Source organism: Panthera tigris, chromosome D2 (genome assembly GCF_018350195.1).
Source record: "Panthera tigris isolate Pti1 chromosome D2, P.tigris_Pti1_mat1.1, whole genome shotgun sequence".
Lineage (NCBI taxonomy): Eukaryota > Metazoa > Chordata > Mammalia > Carnivora > Felidae > Panthera > Panthera tigris.
This window is the reverse complement of record NC_056670.1, coordinates 39,051,829-39,070,451: the sequence shown is the minus strand read 5'-3', so window position 1 is coordinate 39,070,451 and position 18,623 is coordinate 39,051,829. Positions and strand designations below refer to the sequence as shown.

The window sequence follows — 18,623 nt, the reverse complement described above, 5'->3', positions numbered from 1 at the left end:
AAAAAGTGCGGGAATCATGTGATCAGAATGTTGATCAAGTGTATAGGACTGAATAGGTCGAAGTTTAATGTATCTTATGGAAGCTGGACTCGGATAATTTCCCTGTAATGAATCCATCTCTCAAGAGTCTTTTTCCAAAAACAAAAAAATAAAAATAAAAAAGCATTGTCTTCTGTAACCTGTCCAGATACTTTTTAATGTGACCGCTGGTGTCTTAGAGAAGCTGACAGCTTAGGTGCTTTCTATCAGCAGAGAAATGTGGGCTCGAAAGCTTTTCCCCTAAACGAACGTGTTGTGTAACGTCCACGCTGACTCAGAATACAGGTGCGTGCTCTTGCTCTGAGAAGGTAGAAGAAGGGGGAGAGCCCAGCCCAGACAAGGTGTGGGGGAGGAAAGGCAGCACCCAGTAGCAAAGGCCACCCTGTGCCGCAGCCTTAGCCGAAACCGCATCTCTGGGAAAGGGCTCCTTGCTGCCTGTTTGTATCCCTGAGTCACCACAGACCCCCACCCTCCAACGTGGGATGTTAACCTCGGCCCAATATGGAGATTAGCTGCAGAGCCGAAGCAGAGTCCCAAAGGAGCTTCGGTTCTGCGGAATCTGTACAGCCTTCTTCACCGTGCACTGACCAGACGTTGGGGCTCGGGAAATCCGAGCTGAGGACCGGAATTCCTCAAGGTAAGAAGACACCCCTCCCCCCCGCCCCAGGAAATGGACTCCTCCAATTTTCTCACATGATTATTCAGGCCCTTTCACTTTTCCATATATAGGAGTCACTCAGGAGCGAGCCGTGACCAGCCGGAGAGAGTGACACGTCGGTACTCAGGCCCGCCCTCCTCACCATCCTCACCTTCCCCACCTTCCCCTCACGTGCGCACAGGCAGTTCCCCAGAAGCGAGCCCTGTAGCTCTGCCAAAGACAAGCCTGTTGGGTTCCCGGGGGAGAAAAAAAAAAAAAAAAAAGGCAACCACACAAAACCACTTCAGGCAAAGTCAACAGCGTTGAAATCGTTACCTTGAAGAAACCCAGTGGAGAAGCGTGCAAAGATGAATGGCCCAGTGGACGGCTTGTGTGACCACTCTCTAAGTGAAGAAGGAGCCTTCATGTTCACCTCGGAGTCTGTAGGAGAGGGACACCCGGGTAAGTAGGTGGCTGTGGACCGAGGACAGCCTGTGCCGGGGGAGCCATTTTCCCCGGGGCCTTAAAACCAATCCGTGTTCGTTACCGTGAGGGGTCTCTGGAGGCACCATAGGAGGCGTCTTTTAATTCTATTAATTTACTAATTTACTAGTTTTGGAAAACAGTCACTGATTAGGAAATGAGAAGTTGTCAGTTAATGAAGCCAAGCGTTCATGCTGCCACCCACACCCAGCATCTCTGCACGATGAGGCCGCTACAGGGAACACACGTTGGGTTGACTAAACATATTACACGTCTAACATGTATCGGATATCAGCTTTATATATTGGGGGGCAAGACAAAGCTTTATCATTGAGCGACTTAAATCAACAGAGAATGTTCCAGTGTTCCCTCCAACAAGACTGTGGTCACTAAGTGTTGCACATAAAGCGTGTATAGTCTAGGAACGAACAGCACATTCCAGTAGTCGCTGAGACAGATCTCCAGGTCCTGAAAGCCTCAGGTATATTATCTATGAGCAGTACAGATGACCTCCTGAAGAGGAAGAACATTTGAGTATTTTCTGGTGCTGTGGGGAAATGGGAGAGTCTTGTGTGCGAATGTGAGGACCATGATCAGCCTCAGGCCGCAGGTCAGTGGTTCTCAGACATCAGGGAGCATCAGCATCACCCAGTAGGCTTGTTGAGGCAGAGTGTCGGACCCTACCTCCAGACTTTTCTGATTTCGTAGATCTTGGGTGAGGCTCAAGGTTTGCATTTTTACTAAGTTCTCAGGAGATGCTTTTGCTGCTGCTGCTGTGGGAACCACACTTTGTGAACCACTGCTCAAGAAGAATCTTGGGGGCTGGGCACACTGACTTATTCTTTATGCACTTTTTCAAAATTCATCTGAGAAATTAAAGTTTTGGTAACTTATCACCAAGGCTACCTTCTTTTCATCTGCCTCATCCATGTTATTTCAGAGCTTGTAACTCAGCTGTAGACATCTCCTTTCATATGCTTTAGCTGGTGGTTCTCAACTGGGGGCGGTTTTGCCCCCTTTCTCCCAAGAACATTTTGTAATGTCTGAAAACATTTTTGGTTGTCTGTCATAACTCTGCTGTGAGGGGTTGGGGGTGCCACTGGCATTTAGTGGATAGAGGCCACGTGTGCTTCTAAACATCCTGAATGCACAAGACCATCCCCCCTGCAGCAAAGAATTTTCTGGCCCCCAATGTCAGTAACGGTTTCTTACCGCTGTTAAGAAACCTTGGTTTAAACTCAGTTTTGTATGTGACTTAGCTCAGTTCGAAACAAATAGCCCCTTTCATTGTGTGTAACTTTATAAAGTCTCCGGGTGCTTGGGCACGCGGTGGCCAGAGGTCCCACAGTACACACCGCGGTGTGCTCAGTGGACAGAAGAAAAATTCTAGCCAATCAAATGGCCGTGTTGTCTATTTAATGATAGCCTTTCAGTCTGTCTGACTCTCCTTTCAGTTGCCACAATCAATTAACTGTCCACGTAAGTCAGCTTCCTCTAAGCTTGAGGACTTGTTGCTTGTCATTCCAGTGCTGAATTCTTCCACCAGCAGGATAAAATGAATGCTTTTTCAACTTCCAAGAAAACCACCTATGAGCTATCTTACAGCCACTGAGTGATACTAATAGAAATTCTGAAAGCCTAAAGAAACAGTTCAGAAAGAGCCTCCTTACACGTTATTTCAGTCTGCGGAGCTGTCTCAACACCCTTGCTCATCTCGGCTTTATCCCTAATACCCCTTATCCCAGTCCCCCGTGTGGACTGGGGACATGTGACCTGCGTCCTTGAAACAAGCAGAGTCATCCGTGGTCAGCATGTGAGTAACCCTAGGAGTCCTGATGGAGATATTTTAGTAGCAGGCTTTCATTAGTAGGGGTGTGCAGAGGCCGTGGCATCAGACAAACCTGGATTTACAGCAGGGATCTGCCACTGGAGTGGGGTGCCTAGAAAGCCCGAAAGTTTAGTGGCAGTTTCTCAAGGAAAGATTAGAGAATTTACCTTTAATGGCAGATTAACATTTTAAGTTACATTGACGTGAATGTTTTAAATGATGCGCTTAGGACAGCAGAGTGCTTGATTCTGGATCTAGATTCTTCATATAAAAACCAAAAAACAAAAACAAAATAGGAGGACACAAGGAAACTTTTGGAGGTGACAGATATGTTTCTTACCTTGTTTATGGTGATGATAACGTGAGAGTACTCACATGTCCAAACTCCTCAAATTATATACTTTAATTTTATGCAGATAAGTTTTGTACACCAATTATACCTCAATAAAACTGGGAAAAACTGTATTAATTTATTAAGAGCCAACTCTGGAGACGCCTGGGTGGCTCAGTTGGTTGAGTGCCTAACTTTGGCTCAGGTCATGATCTCATGGTTTGTGGGTTCGAGCCCCGTGCACTCTGTCAGTGCAGAGCCTGCTTGGGATTCTCTCTCTCCCTCTCTCTCTCAGCCCCTACCTTGCTCTCTCTCTCAAAAATAAGTAAATAAACATTTAAAAAAGTCAACTCTGCGGGTATTTTGAACATTAAATGAGATGTAATATGTATAAATAGGTGTCGCTTTTATTTCTGAATCTGTAAACATTGACTGTTTGCACAACCCCAAAGCAAGAGCGGACTTTTCCAGAGTGCCACTGAGGGGTCTGCATGCTCAGCCATGTGGAATTCTTAAGGCAAGTAGTGGAAAAATAAGGTCAAATCCCTGCTTCTGTTGAGCTGTGGTCAGCCCCCACCTTGACTGAGGTCAAACCCAGCTAGAACATCTAGCCTTCAGGGGGCTGAGTGGCAGTGGGGATGATCTGAGAGCTGCCTGTGGAAATGTTCAGTAGAACAGCAATGATGTGTAGAGGTTCTCTTATGGAATTTCTACAGCTGGGGTGGTGGATTCGGGCTTGGTGTTGTGTACACAGTATATTTTAGCTCATGGAATCTGCAGAGAAATGTATCTGTTTGTCCCATCTGATTTTACGTGTTGGCACCTAATCTTACTGACATCATTAGCTATTTTAACTTCTTTTTTTTTATAATTATACATTTTAATGATCATATCCACTCGTTAAATATTTTTATATCTATATCTATCTATCTATCTATGTATATATGTACATATTAATGTTTATTTATTTTTGAGAGAGAGAGAGAGAGTGTGCGAGTCAGGGGTGGAGCAGAGAGAGAGGGAGACAGAGGATCTGAAGCAGGCTCCTCACTGACAGCAGACAGCCCGATGTGGGGCTAGAACTCAGGAACCACGGGATCATGACCTGAGCTGAAGTCAGACACTCAACCACTGAGCCACCCAGTCCCCGCAGCTATTTTAACTTCTATTTCTAGGAGCTTTCTAGATTTTAGACTTAAAGGGAATATCTTAAAGAATGAGAGACTTTTTAGTAGGAGAATGTGTGTGTGTGTGTGTGTGTGTGTGTGTGTGTGTGTGTGTATCTGTGTGTGTCTGTGTAAATTGCTATAGTCTTTTAGAACTGATTTTGGAACGTATGTCTTTTTTGGGGGAATGCTACGACTTCATGTAATATACATCATCCAAAATTAGGCAGAAATGGGATGAAATAAAAATTTCAAAATTTCCTAATTATGTATATTTAAAGAAGTGTCCTCTTTGGTAGATAGATTTCATATGTAAGCTTACCAAATACCTGATTATTTTGATACTTCAGTCTGTTAGACCCACTATCTCTGTGATTCTTATACATGTTCCTTCTCCTCCAGACAAGATCTGCGACCAGATCAGTGATGCCGTGCTGGATGCCCATCTGAGGCAGGACCCCAATGCCAAGGTGGCCTGTGGTAAGAGATGTCTACTCCCTGCTAAAGACCTCAGTGGGCTGGGCTCGAGGTCTTTGCCTGTGCTGAGGCCCTCGGAACAACAGAGAGCCAGGGGCTCCAGTGCCTGGAGGACCCCCGAGGTGATCACGGCTGCAGCCGAATCAGGGCCTTGGCCAAGGTCATGGGGCAGGGGTGCCCAGAAGGGAGACCAGAGCCCCTCTGTCCTCACTGTGTGCTGCACAGACGGCTCCTTCCCTCTCCAGTGCCTCCCTAGCCCCTGCGTTGAGCACCACTGGGACCTGTGCCTTCTGAGGGTACACTTCACCCTGAGATATATCTTTGTGAATGGCCAGTGAGGAGGTTGGCCCGCCCTGATCTCAGGACCTCAGCCTGCGGTGGAATATTAGCAACAAGGGGCGGGAGAGGCCTCCCGGAGGCATGTTGACAGCATTCTTTATGACAACCACCTGCCACCGTTGTCTCACTTTGAGCCACGCGGCAGTCGTAACGTTGTCTTCATGTACAGTTGGGGAAGCCGAATTAGGCTAAATAAGTGGTCCAACACCACGTGAGAAGGACGGGGTCACTGTGAAAGCGAGGTGTGACCGGGTCTGTCCAAAGCATAGTTGTCCGGGCAGCATTCACACACGGTTAGCACTTCTGCCGGGATTTACTCTGCTTGTCAGCATTGTTCCCTCATTTCCGGCACCCATGCCTCGTAAGACTCTTCGTGAGTCCCTTTATCAGCGCTGTGCAGGGGTCCAGGAGTGGCGCTCCCCTCGGCTGGCCCGTGGCCGCTGACCTTGCCCCCTCTCTCGCAGAGACGGTGTGTAAGACGGGCATGGTGCTACTCTGCGGAGAGATCACCTCCACGGCCACAGTGGACTACCAGCGGGTGGTGAGAAGCACCATCAGGCACATCGGCTACGACGACTCCGCCAAGGGTGAGGCGGGCCCCCGGGTCTGAAATGTGTGGGTGCCCCCGCCGCCGTGTCAGATCCGAGGCTCTCTGTCCTCTGCCAGTGCAGATACCAACTGGGAGAAAAGAACATTCCTTGGCCCGCCTGGCAGGTCAGGAGTCACCGTCTCTGGCGATAGCATGGCGGCCCACGGGATGGCGCCCGGTTGAACTAGCCCGTGTCCATCTGTTGTCGCCTCTGGTCTTGGTGCTGGCAAAGGCTTTGGAAGAGAGAAGCACCAAGTAAAGGGAGCCGCCCTCCGCTGGGGAGATGTTCTCTGTCGGGCGTGGGCGCTGGTCTTTGTATTTGTCCTCTTCATCATTTGAGGCCCTCTGCCGTACTCCTGCAGACGAGGCAACTGAGGCTTGGAGTCGTAAATAATTTGCACGAGGTGACAGCCAGTAGTAGGCGGCCCTTTGGAGACTCCTGCGCTTGCTGCTTCAAGATGCCGCTTCTCGTTCTAGACCAGGAAAAACAAAGTGACTCAGTCCAGAACTGGTACTCGTGGCAGGTGGAAGGAGACAGGCCGGCTGAGGTTGGCCCCAGTGGCAGGCAGTGTGGGAGCTTGTATCCCAGGGAAGGGACCCAGGCCCTGGCAGGAATCGAGGAGGAGCGCCGTGATCAGGCCGGGGTGACAGCTGGAAAGAATGGGGGATGGGGGGGACTAGCAGCAGAGTCCAACATCTAAGACAAGGTAGGGTGGGAAAGGGTCCGGTTTGGAGAGGCACCAGAGGACAGGGTGCGAGAGTCAGATGCTGAGGGCCTGTGCACACGGACTTGCCACTTATGGGTTCTTGAGGGTGACGTGTGCCACCTCTGTGGGTCGGGGCAGACTGGAACGATGTGCTGCATGTGTGTGAGTGAGAGTCCCTCGCCGCTGAGGGTGCAGACACACAAGCTCCGTGCAGCCACCTTCTGACCCGCCTAGAGTACTCACTCAGCACACGGAAGTGGACACAGAACCAATGAGCACAGGCTCATTCTGCCAGTCAGCACAGTGTTCTGGAGGAAGCACATTGTCCCAGACCAGCAGCTTCCCAACATGTCACCATGCACAGCTACACCTGTTCTACCAGGAAAAGGCGGTTATTTAAGACGTGTAGACCTTATTCAAGAACAAGCCTTGTTCTGCACTAGGTGGAAGGGAAACTTCCCAGGAGGCAATGTGTGCTGGCAGGAGAGAGCGAGAGAGAGCCCAGCTCTGCTGCTGACTGCATCTCGGCACACCCAGCTTGTCGCTGTGCCTGCACCCAGAGGACCCCACACAGCGACACAGTGCGGTGGCTGCACTAAGAGGGCCCCGGGCTAACCGCCCCGCACTGCTCTTGGCTGTACAGTCGCTGCTCCTCTCCCCTTGGTCCCCTGAATTCTGTTTTTCCAAATCGCTTGGAGCCCTTGATGGATTCTCAGGGCTGAGAAGCTTCACTGTCCAGAGAGCGATTAGGGAAAATGCAAAATATTTAATGCACAATCGGTGAGTCCTTGGCAGGCCTCTAAAGATGGCTCATTGGTTTGTGTGTTCAAAAACATTCGCTGGGAACAGGAACCTGCAGAGGACAAAGGCATCCTGGTGCTTCTGGAGTGGGGGCACTGCCTGGCATTAAATGGCGCAGTATGGGGTGCCCAGCGGCGAGTCGGTGGGAGGGAGGGAGGGGGGAAGGTCCAGGGACGTTTATTGAGAGCTGATCAGATTTGGGCGTGTGGGGATGGGGAGCTGGAGGAAGAGCATTCTAGACAGAGACCTAGCGGAGGTAGGAAAGTGTGCCGCACGGAAGGCTAGACCCGAGCGAGCGAGCGTGTGTTGGCTGGGGCAGTTCAGCTGGGAGGGGCTGGGTGGACCCGAGTCGTCTCAGTTCTCCTTCACTGGGCAGCAGGCCCCACGTGAAGCATGGACATAAACAACAGCTTGGATATGGGTCAGTTGGTTGGTTTTAGTAAAGCTCACACTGGCAGCGTAGGTAGAATAGACTGGAAAGAGAGTGACAGTTACTCGGCTTGTCACCAATACTTGGCCTGGTAGTAGAGCCTCTGTGAGTTTCAGCCCCTCAGTCACGCAGTGCCCACGGCCGGGCCTGGCAAGGCCCGAGGGCCCACAGGGAGAAGATCGCGCTGTCGGTGCCCAGTGGCCCCTTCTGGGGCTCCGGGGGCGGGGCTGCCACTCACCAGCAACGAGTTCTTCCCAGGGGCTGGGAAGAACAGCTTCCATGTGTGTGCCTGAACTTTGGGGGTGGGCAGATGTGGCCGTGGCCTCCAGAGGTGTGGCTTTTCCATTTGGCTTCAGGCCCTGTGCAGAGCTTGGGATCAGAGGACTCTAGCTCTGGGAGCCTCTCTGGATAGTTCACGTGCACTGTCTTTGTTCAGTGTGTTTCATAACGTGGATTACACCTAGGCTTCCGAACAGCAGTGCTGGAAGGTGATTTTCAGCCTGGGTCTTGGAACGTGCCTCCAGAAGGGTAAGGGGGCAGGGCCACGAGTCACCCAGCGCAGCCGCAGCCGTTATCTGGTTTTCATCTTGCCGTTCTGTGTAGGATATATATTTCTAATCTAGGTATAATTTAATGTAGTAAAATGCACCGTGGAGGATTTTCTTCGACCAGCCTTCCAGATGATAACATGGGATGGACACATGGCCTTCCCCATCCTGGGCCTCAGCTCCGCCCAACAGGTCCCAGACAGATCCCAGCTGGGTAGAGACCGCCCACCCCCACACGAAATGCCGTGTCGGGAGCTGAGCAGTCTGCCAGGACGCTGGAAGCCACCCTCTGTCTGACACGTGTCCCCATGAAGGCCTGCTTTCCCTTCTGCTTAGGCTTTGACTTCAAGACCTGCAATGTGCTGGTAGCTCTGGAGCAGCAGTCCCCGGATATTGCCCAGTGTGTACATTTGGACAGAAACGAAGAAGACGTCGGGGCCGGAGACCAGGTGACCACACGTGGAGTGCAGGGTCAGGGGTCAGGATAGCATTGTCTGTGTCAGCCCTGGCTCTGACCTGCACTGAGTTGACAGCTGGGAAGTTCATGAGTAATGGATTGGACACGCTGTGGGGTGGACCCCCCCTCCCCGATCCTAGCAGGAGCTCCCGGGGGAGGGGTCCGTGCGCCTGGAATAAATTAGGACACCCCTGCTTCAGGGCAGCGACTTGAGGGCACGGCCTGCTTGTGGAAGACTGTGGTCGCCGATGCCCAATTTGGGCTTGTCCCCCCCTCCCAGAGCATTGTCTTGTCTTCCTGTCCACAAGTGCCCCCGCCTCCCCGTGCAGATGTTATACATGCACAGGGCACCCAATACAGCCACGCTTTAGATGAGAAGATAAAATGCGTATTGCTCCGTTGACGCTCTCCTCCAGGGTCTGATGTTCGGCTATGCCACCGACGAGACAGAAGAGTGTATGCCCCTCACTATTATCCTCGCCCACAAACTCAATGCCCGAATGGCGGAACTCAGACGCTCTGGGGTCCTCCCCTGGCTGAGGCCTGACTCCAAGACCCAGGTGAGCCTCCTCCTGCCCCCCTCCCGTGGAGCCCCAGACACACACTGGGGACCCAGACACCCCTCTGGGTCCTCTTGGTACTTGTCATTGTTGGCATCAAAATGGTCAGTCCGGGCACTCAAAATATTGTTGGTTGTGAAAAGAACTATTTATCTGAAAACTCTTCAGATCTACATGTTTTCTCCCCTAATGTTTATTGTGAAAAGTCTCAAAAATACAGAAAAATGGAAAGAACGGTTCTGGATTTTTTTTTTTTTTTTTTTTTTTTGCCTTCTTAGCATATGTTGACTCTGGCAATGTGGTTCCCTGGTTCCTGCCACACATTTACTTCTTAATTGGCTTCACACTTTTGCTCACTGCCCGTCCACACCCACAGGTCTCCACACCTTGAGCAAGGTCTGAACGCCGAGTTGACAAGGGCCATCCGTGCCTCGCTGTGACCCTTTATCACTGTTTCTCGCAAAAAGGCTTTCCCGTTGCTGTTTTGGACTCTCTGTTCCCATGGGCCCTGACCTCTCTGCTCTGGACCGTGGGGAAATCCTCACCGGAGTCCACATGTGAAGGCCGGCGATGATGCAAATGTTAGCGCATGTGGGTGGAGGCGCCCCGTCCACCTCCCCTCTCCACGTCCCTGCCCCGTGTCACCCTGGCGGCCCTGTTGGCCCCTTTCCCGGGGCTTCCTCCCCTGGCTCGTCTCCCACCCCCCAACGGGTCCTTGGCACTTTTGCACACCCTATCCCCTTCCACCCATGCTTGCACCCAATTCCTACTTTGTCACACTCAGCCAAAGCTTTCACCTGTAGGGTGTCTGGACCAGCAGCCCTGCTTCTCATTCCCCCTACACACATGTGTGCCGGAGAGCCATCGTGTGCAGCCTCACGGTCACCTCCTCCTCGGCTCCAGGGAGGGCCATGGTGCCCCCCGCATCCTGCTCAGCACCCCCTCTGTCTCCACCCAGCCTCGCTCCATGTTTTGCCTAGAGAGCACCTCTTCTGCTCCAGCCTGGTTCCCAGGCCACAGCAGGGATCTGCACCGTGCCCTCCCAAGGACTTTCCCTGCCTGGAAACTCCACTTAACTCCCTTTGGACTTTTAATTTCCTAATACTGGCTCGGAATCCTTTACAATTTTCTGCTTCCCGCAGGGGGAGAACCCCCCGCTTGTTATGTTGGCATCGAAGCCCCTTATGGTCTTCCAGTTTTACCTTCCTCTACCTCCCCACCCCAGTCCTTGCTTAGTCTGAGTTATTTCACTCCCTAGTGCTTTGTGCCTCTGCTCCCGCCCTTGGCCTCTCCTGGGATCTGCTCTGTTGCCTCCTGTCCGTCAGTGGCCAGGAAGCTCCCACCTCCCGTGGTTTCCCCGGTGGCCACCACCAGACGGGGCCTTCTCTCGCCCCCGGACTTGGAATTTGGCGCGTGCGGTTGTATAGCTCAGCATGGCTGACCGTGACCGTGACCGTCCCGTCGCCCCCGTTGCACAGAGGTGCGTCCACCTGACCGCAGGTGCGAGGCCACGCGGGGCACAGGTTGCAACTGTCTGAACCCGGGACAAGGACTTGCATGTGTGGCCTACAGCTGACCTTTCCTGGTGTTCTCCACATGCCTCCATCATCAGCATTCCTCGGCTGCTCTTTGAGGTCCCGGGGCGGGAGAGCTCAAATACGAAGACTGCAGTGGTATCAAAGGAATGGGCGCACGGCGGCTGGCGCGCCCGGCTCCGTCGTGCGCCAGAGCTGCGCTGTGTCGGGAGGCGGGAGGCATATCTGCAGAAAACGGAAGCCTAGAACAGAGGCTGGAGGAAGGAAAGCGCTGGGGCTCCCCTTTTCTTTGTGTGGCAGTGAGACCCAGAGGCACCGTGGTGGGGCCGGCTGAAGAGGGAAGGCCCTTGTCATCCCACTCAGCAGTGGAGGGGTGGGGGCGGGGGTGTGCTCCTCCGGGGTTTCTCCTCCTGCAGGGATACATGGAATTCTCTTAATGCTACTTTGGATACCAAAGTCCGCCTCACTCCCCTGCCGCGGGGGAGCCGAGCCCCGGGCATCTCAGGGGCAGGGGTGCGGGTCTGGCCCCACCGCCCGAGGGCCCCTGCACACAGCTGCCTGGAGGTGAGCGGCACCGTGCCAGGACCGGTTTCTAGGCCGGCTCCATGGCCTGTTTGTGAAGGACTCTCATCATCTGACCAGAGTGTGAACTGTGAACAGGACGAGTGTTTCCACCCGAGCAAATTCTGGCTGCTGATATTGAGAACCGAGCGGCAGTACAGACGGCTATTTTTGTACCTGGTCAGAGTTGTGTTTTCCGTGGTGTGTTCCCCACCCCGCCCCCCATCTTGCTGACATGATGAGCCAAGAGGCATGCTCGGAACCCTCGGCTCGGCCACAGCCCTGTGGTTCTGCGTGGAAGGAAGGCTGCCTGGGCTCATGGCTGGCAGCGGGGGAGCGGAGGAGGCGGGCCTTCTCCCAGGGCCTGATGCTGATGCAGTGGATCTGGTCCCAGAGCCGGTCACAGGGCCTCCCCTCCTGGGGGCCCCCGCCCCAACTCCAGCAGCCTGTCACAGCTGTGTGCACGTAGCCCAGGATTTAAAGGTTGGTCTCGGGACACAGATGTCACTGTGCACCTGCCCCTCGAACAAGGGTCAGACATCACATGGGAAGGGCTCTCTCCCTTCCTTCTTCTGGATCCCATCCTTTTGCTCTTTGAACCAGCCAGGGCACAGAGCTGGAGTTTGATGCAGGCCCAGTGTTTGGCGGATATCTGAGGGGCCTCGGGTGGGCAGAGACCCTGCTGCAGGCACGTCCCCGGGGAGGCACTGTTTGCTGTCCCGTGGTCCTCTCAAGGCCCTGGGGTAGGAAGTAAGGCTGCCAGCCAGGGACACCTGGCGTAGCCGTGTTCCCACAGGCCCCACACACCCCAGGCCTCCTCTGGGCACTGCTCTTGTGGGTCCACACTGCCCTGGGTGGCACTCGGGCCTGGGGCTCCCTCCCATGTGTCCCTCGGGATCTTGAGTGACAGCCTTCTGCTGGGCAGAGCCCCGGCTACCAGGCCACAGAGCTCCAGGTCAGAGCCCGGCTCTGCTGGCTGTGTGGTCTTGACCAAGGTGTTCATGCTCTGAAGCCCCAGCTCTCCCGTCTTTAACACAGGGCTGCCAGCAGCTTCTCACAGCTTCTGGCGCGGCTTCCCGCATACAGAGCACTGCAGTCCAAGCCGGTTTCCCTCCAGCCTCATCCGCCATCCTCACTGTCCCCTTCCCTTTCGTTCCGCAAGCCCGGGGTGCCCAGACCGCAGTCCTCTGTTACCAGTCAGACCAGGCTGTGGCATCGGGTTCTCACACTCACTGACGTGTCACTATAGCACAAGGTCTCTGAGGAAGGATTTTGTCTGTGCTGCTACGGGAACGACACCAGCTTTGGGATCAGGCAGAACCGAGTCTGGCTCTTTGGCTTTCCGCTGACTGCTGTGTAACTTCAGATGAATTGCTTCGATTCTCCCGGCCTGGTTTTTTTCTCATTTGTGAAGTGGAGATGATAATGCCTGTCTTGCCGGGATGGCCGAAATGTGAATTGATCATGCGCAGATGGCCCCACCGGGGTAGAAGCGAGCATTAGAACTGCCCCTGTGGCTCGACCTGCAAGGGCACCGCAGGCGGGTTCCTTCCCTCCAATGTGCTCTCAGCTTTTTTTCCTTTCTTTTGCTCAAACACCCGGAGGCTGGCCTTCCCAAGCTTGCTGCTCCATTTCTGCCAGCCTGACTTGAGCCCTTCTCACCCTGTCCCTACAGCAGACCAGTCCTCTGGCCCCACACACTTCCAGAGCTCCTCCACTGAGGGACTGGGGCAGCCGGCGTGGCTCATGGACACCTGTGCTCCTTGGCAGGAGCCAGGATACCTTGGCTCTGTGCCATGGAGGGTCAGAAAAGGGCTTTGGCCAGGGGGGATTCGTGGCACCCAGAACCCGCTGAGATAGAAGGGGAGGAGGCTAGTTGGGTGACAAATAAAGAGGAAACTCTGCAACCCTGAGTCTCTAAGTGGCACTAATTGTGGTCATAGCTGGGAATAGCTTATGCCTCATGCCCAGTCATCCCCTGGCACTGGGCAGCTACTCAAATACAAGAATGTGTCAGATTAACTTTTCTGGAGGTCCTTGGAGGACAGGAGGCCCCCCCACCTTCGTTTGGATCCTGGGAGCCCCGCCTGCCATCTGAGTGTCTGTGCGTGGCCGCAGTGTGTCCTCAGTTCAGGGCAGGGCCTCACAACGTCTCCCCTGCCCTTGTGACCTGACAGGTGACAGTTCAGTACATACAGGACAACGGCGCGGTCATCCCCGTGCGCATCCACACCATCGTCATCTCCGTGCAGCACAATGAAGACATAACGCTGGAGGACATGCGCCAGGCCCTGAAGGAGCAGGTGATCGAGGCCGTGGTGCCAGCCAAATACCTGGACGAAGACACCATTTACCACCTGCAGCCCAGCGGGCGGTTTGTCATCGGAGGTCCCCAGGTACGCCCTTGCCTCAGAGCAGATCTCTCCTGATTCGTCTTTGTTACTGGGGTTGCTCACCTCCCTGGGTGCAAAGGAGGAGGTGGTTTTGTGTGACTCAGCCACGCCCGGCCCTGGACACAACATGAGGTCAGCTCACACTCCGTGGGGCCTGCTGTCCATGTGTCAGTGCAGGAGGAATTGGGGACATGTCCCCAGGACTCTCCCACCTCGTGCAGCCTGGCCCTCCCTCTCCAGACATGTCATACTGCCCCATGCTGCCGCCTTGCCCTGCTGAGATGCCAGCTCACCTTTGCGGATGACTGGCCTTTCCTAGGTGGCATCACTGGGTCTTTGCCACGGGTTATGTTCAACTCGTGTTGGGGCAGGTTTTAGGCGGGGACCCCTACTGTCCCCTTTCTCCTGTACGGCAGGAGAGAGGACATAGAGATCGGCAGAGCACGTCTGAGAGGCTGCTGATCTCTGCCAGGGGCGCCTCAGAGGGGATGTGTTACTGCAAAGCGGAGCCCCCGTAACGGGTTCCGTGACCAAATGTAGTGCAGAAACACAGGGGGAAAGAAAGGCAAAGCTTACTGTCATTTCTTGCAGGACTTCCCGAAGCCTAGATGTGCTAGTGGGAAGTGTGGATCTCTAAGCAGGGGGATAGAGTACGTGGTCTTTCCCCAAAGTACTCAACACGGAGCCCCTGCCCTTTTAAAACATCATTACTGGGACCCCCAGGTGGCTCTGTTGGTTGAGTATCTGACTCTTGATTTCAGCTCAGGTCAAGGCCCCAGGATCATGGGATCGAGCCCTGAGTCAGGCTCCAAGCCTGGGATTCTGTCTCTCCCGGGGCGTGGGTAGCTCAGTCTGTTAAGCAGCCGACTTTGGCTTAAGGTCATGACCTGGTGGTTCATGAGTTCAAGCCCCACATCAGGCTCTCTGCTGTCAGTGTGGAGCCTGCTTTGGATCCTCTGTCCTCCCCGCTCCTCTCTGCCCTCCCCCACTCTCTCTCTCTCTCTTTCTGTCTGTCTCTTTGTCTCTTTGTCTCTTTCTCTCTTCTTCTTCCTCTGCCCCTCTCCCCCTTCAAAAAAACAAAAAACAAACCATCATTACTGCCCAATGTCGCACAGAGCAGACACTCGAGGAAACGCCAGCCAGGGCCACGGCCCAGGGTGTGTGTGTCGAGGCTCAGGGCCCTCCTGCAGCTCGGATTTCCCCATCACAACTGACTCAAAAACAGACTGAAGTAGGAGCTGGCTAGGATTCCAGGGAACCTCTGTCCCCTCGTTTGCACTTTCTGATGAGGCTCTGGCAGGTTACCTGGGTGCTGTAATGGGTCAGTGACTGAACTGGGGTGAGAGTGCAAGGTTTCTGGCTGACTCCCAGCTTTGGGGGCAGGGAGTGGGGGGAGGCGGGTCTTTGAAAAGTGCCCACGGGCAGCTTCAGGGCCCCCTTTCCCCGTTAGTGCGGTGGCCATCACGGTGCTGCAGCCGCCCGTCCGCCCTGCCCTGTGGGGACCCTGGTTCTCATATCCCCCCTCCATTTCTTCCTTTCTGTCTGCAGGGGGATGCGGGCGTCACTGGCCGCAAAATTATCGTGGACACCTATGGCGGTTGGGGGGCGCACGGTGGAGGGGCCTTCTCCGGGAAGGACTACACCAAGGTGGACCGTTCGGCAGCTTATGCTGCCCGCTGGGTGGCCAAGTCCCTGGTGAAAGCGGGACTCTGCCGGAGAGTGCTCGTGCAGGTGGGTCAGCCCCACTCCGACCACCCCACCTCTGCCCCGGCTGAGGCCATGCTGGCCTGAGGGGGGGGCCACACTCCTTGCCAAAGACTGTGACTGTGTGTTACATGGGGCATCGGGGCATGTACCCTGAAAACCTCAGGGAGGGAAAAAATGTTCAGGGAGAGAGGCACATACTGAATCTGCTCACTGTGAAGATGGTGGAGATACCTAGACAGACGAGGTTGGGGAGCGGGTCGGGCCAGGGATGGGTGGTTCCAGCTGCCCCTTTCTGAGGGCATCGGGATCTCTCTGAAGGGCAGACCCCCTGCACAGAGGCTTTTGTCCCTGACCCTCGTCTCTTCTGGAAGGTTTCCTACGCCATCGGTGTGGCTGAGCCACTGTCCATTTCCATCTTCACCTATGGAACCTCTCAGAAGACAGAGAGAGAACTGCTAGATGTGGTCAACAAGAATTTCGACCTTCGGCCCGGGGTCATCGTCCGGTAAATCACCGCCCCATCGCTGCCAGACGGGCCCTTCCTCCCCCCCCTCACCCAGATGTCTGGCTCCTCTGAAAGAGAAAGGGAAAAAAAGGACTTTCAGCCTCCCCGGAGCAGGAGGGCCTCCAAGCTCCTAGCCCAGCTCAATGCACACCCCAAGGGCAAGATGTCTGCTTTTCAGGTTGAAGGGGGTGTCTAAGGTCCCTGCTGGCCCAGAGACGCTGACCATCCAGGGGGGCCATCTTTGAGCTGGTGGGGGGTTGTAGGAAAGTAATCACAAGGCTGAATGCTGAGAATTGAGCTGGCGGGTCTGGTCCCATCGGCCCGTGTTTCTGAGGCCGCTCTTGCCTTGCAGAGCTTGGCCGTGTGGTTGGTCTGCACCAGGCCAGTAGAGTGGCGAGGAGAGAAGAGGAGGAAGGCACAGCAAGGCCAGAGTTCAGATTCTGAGTCCTGGGTGTGTCTGTGTAACCAGGCTGTCCCCGAACCTCTGAGCCTGTTTCCCAGGGGCCAGTGACAGTCACCTCATGAGATGTGGTGTGGCATAGACAGGAAATGTATGGGAAATTGCTCTGAGCAGTGACAGTCCACACTCTATTTGTTACTCCTGTGCTCAAAATTCAGAGAAACTCTGCTCCTTTTCCACTGAAAATGACCCTTTCCTCTGCTGACTGTGCAGGGACTTGGATTTGAAGAAGCCCATCTACCAGAAGACGGCGTGCTACGGCCATTTTGGAAGAAACGAGTTCCCATGGGAAATTCCCAAGAAGCTCGTGTTTTAGAGCTGGTGGGCGCAGGGCCTGCCTCGCCCTGGAAGCTTCTGGATTGGCACCTCTTGTCCAGGACCCCAACTCTCAGATGTCCCAGACCCAGGGCCCTGACCGCTCCCCCACCCTCCCCCACCGCTGCAGGGAGTGCCTTCCCCACCCACTGCCCCCTCCTGGACCAAGCTGCACCCCTAGGGCTAGCCCTGTGCTGTCATCACTGTGAATGGCAGGGGGCTTGCTGGTGCCTGGGGTCAGACCTCCTCATGGCGGTAGTCACACTGTCCCCCTGCTTTTCCCTCAGACTGAGGCGATGTTAATTTAGTGGAGAAACCACCCCTGTGAAGAGTAAATCCCCCCACACCTCCCCCATGGCTGGTCCCCTCCTCCCTCACAGATCTCAGGGATCCTGGGTGGCTGGCTGTTCCCTTCCCATCTGTGGCCTGTGCCCTGAGCCAAGGGCCTTCACGGAGGCATCTCAGGCTAGGCATCCGACAGGGACAGGAACAGGGGCTGATACCTGCTGAGCAGCTATGGTGTGCGAGGGCCTGAGCCCTCGTTTCTTCTTCACCACAACATGGTGAGGTGACACCTCATTCCCAATTTCCATATGGGGAAACTGAGTCGCAGACTGCCTAGGTAACTTTCCCAAGGTCCTACAGCCACATGTGTCAGGACCCACACGTGATCCAGGGGCTTTGACTCGAGAGCCCGTACGCAGCCCCCAACGCTGTTCCCATCTCATGCCAGACGGAGGCCTGAGCAATGAGCACGCGGATTGAAAAGCAGCTCTGTGGTCTCTGTCCTGAAGACCTGAGCTTGCTGCTCACCTCTTGGTGAGCCCTGGGCAGGGATATGTGAAGTCAGGACAGAGAAGCAGCTTGTCCCAGCTCAGGTGGCCAGCCCCTTAGATGGGTCCGGAACCCCGTAGCTTCCAGCCCTTCTCTCTTTGGCCTCTTGGTCTGAATGCTGTTGGAATAAGTGTGTGAGCCCCTCAGACGCCCCTTCCAGAGAGGCCACTCGTAAGGGCCCAATATCTAATGTTAAGTAGTGACCCAGGTGGCGGAGCTGAACTCCTAGCGGTAGACAAGTTGGCTGAAGTGTCATGAGGAGATTCTGCCTTTGCCAGGTGGCTCCCGGGGCACAGCACTCAAGGGGCCTGAGTGGTCCTCGGTGCGCTAAGGTCTTGGAAGCTGCACGTTCACCTGCCTTTCCGTCCCTGGCCAGCCCTGCCTCCCCCACCTGTCAGCCTGGGCCGCTGACAGCAGTGTCTCTGCCTTCTCCCTAGCTGCCCAGACCACAGGCTCAGGTAGGGGCCCCCAAGGGTCCCATAGAGCACTAAGGCCTGGGCTTTGGTCCAGGGTCCATGGCGCTGGTTCTGGCTGAACCAGGCAGCCCAAGAACCCTCATCTGGGAGCAGACGGCCTGCATCTGGGCTCCAGGCCTGACGCACAAAGACCCCAAGCTTTTCTCCTTACTTCAGGGAAAAGGCAGCTCTTCAGGGGAGAAAAAGAAGGCCGATTTACCACCGAAACCTAGAGCTCGTGTCCGCTCCCAGCAAGTCTCAAGCTCCCTCCAGGAGAGGGAGGCACAAGCTTGCAGGCGGTCAATACCTCCTACCCAAGCCCTATTCAAAGTGAAAATTCAGAATTGCATGGTTGCCCCTCCCCCCCGGAGATAAAAGATCTTTTTTTGGACATTGTTGATATGAAACTCGAACCTTTATGTGTTAATAGTTCCTGCTGGGACAGTGAATAAACAACTACTCTGTG

The 18,623-nt window shown here is 54.6% G+C and overlaps 1 protein-coding gene across 1 annotated transcript; it reads left to right on the top strand.

The window, feature by feature from the left end:
• Positions 1 to 364: 364 nt before the first annotated feature.
• On the top strand, positions 365 to 18,623 carry MAT1A (methionine adenosyltransferase 1A). Its single transcript, XM_007095606.3, has 10 exons — positions 365 to 676; positions 769 to 1,138; positions 4,887 to 4,964; positions 5,765 to 5,887; positions 8,712 to 8,824; positions 9,249 to 9,392; positions 13,666 to 13,884; positions 15,430 to 15,612; positions 15,960 to 16,093; positions 16,767 to 18,623. Exons 2-10 carry the CDS (start codon positions 1,045 to 1,047, stop codon positions 16,867 to 16,869), a joined length of 1,191 nt encoding a protein of 396 aa, XP_007095668.1. The 5' UTR covers positions 365 to 676; positions 769 to 1,044; the 3' UTR covers positions 16,870 to 18,623.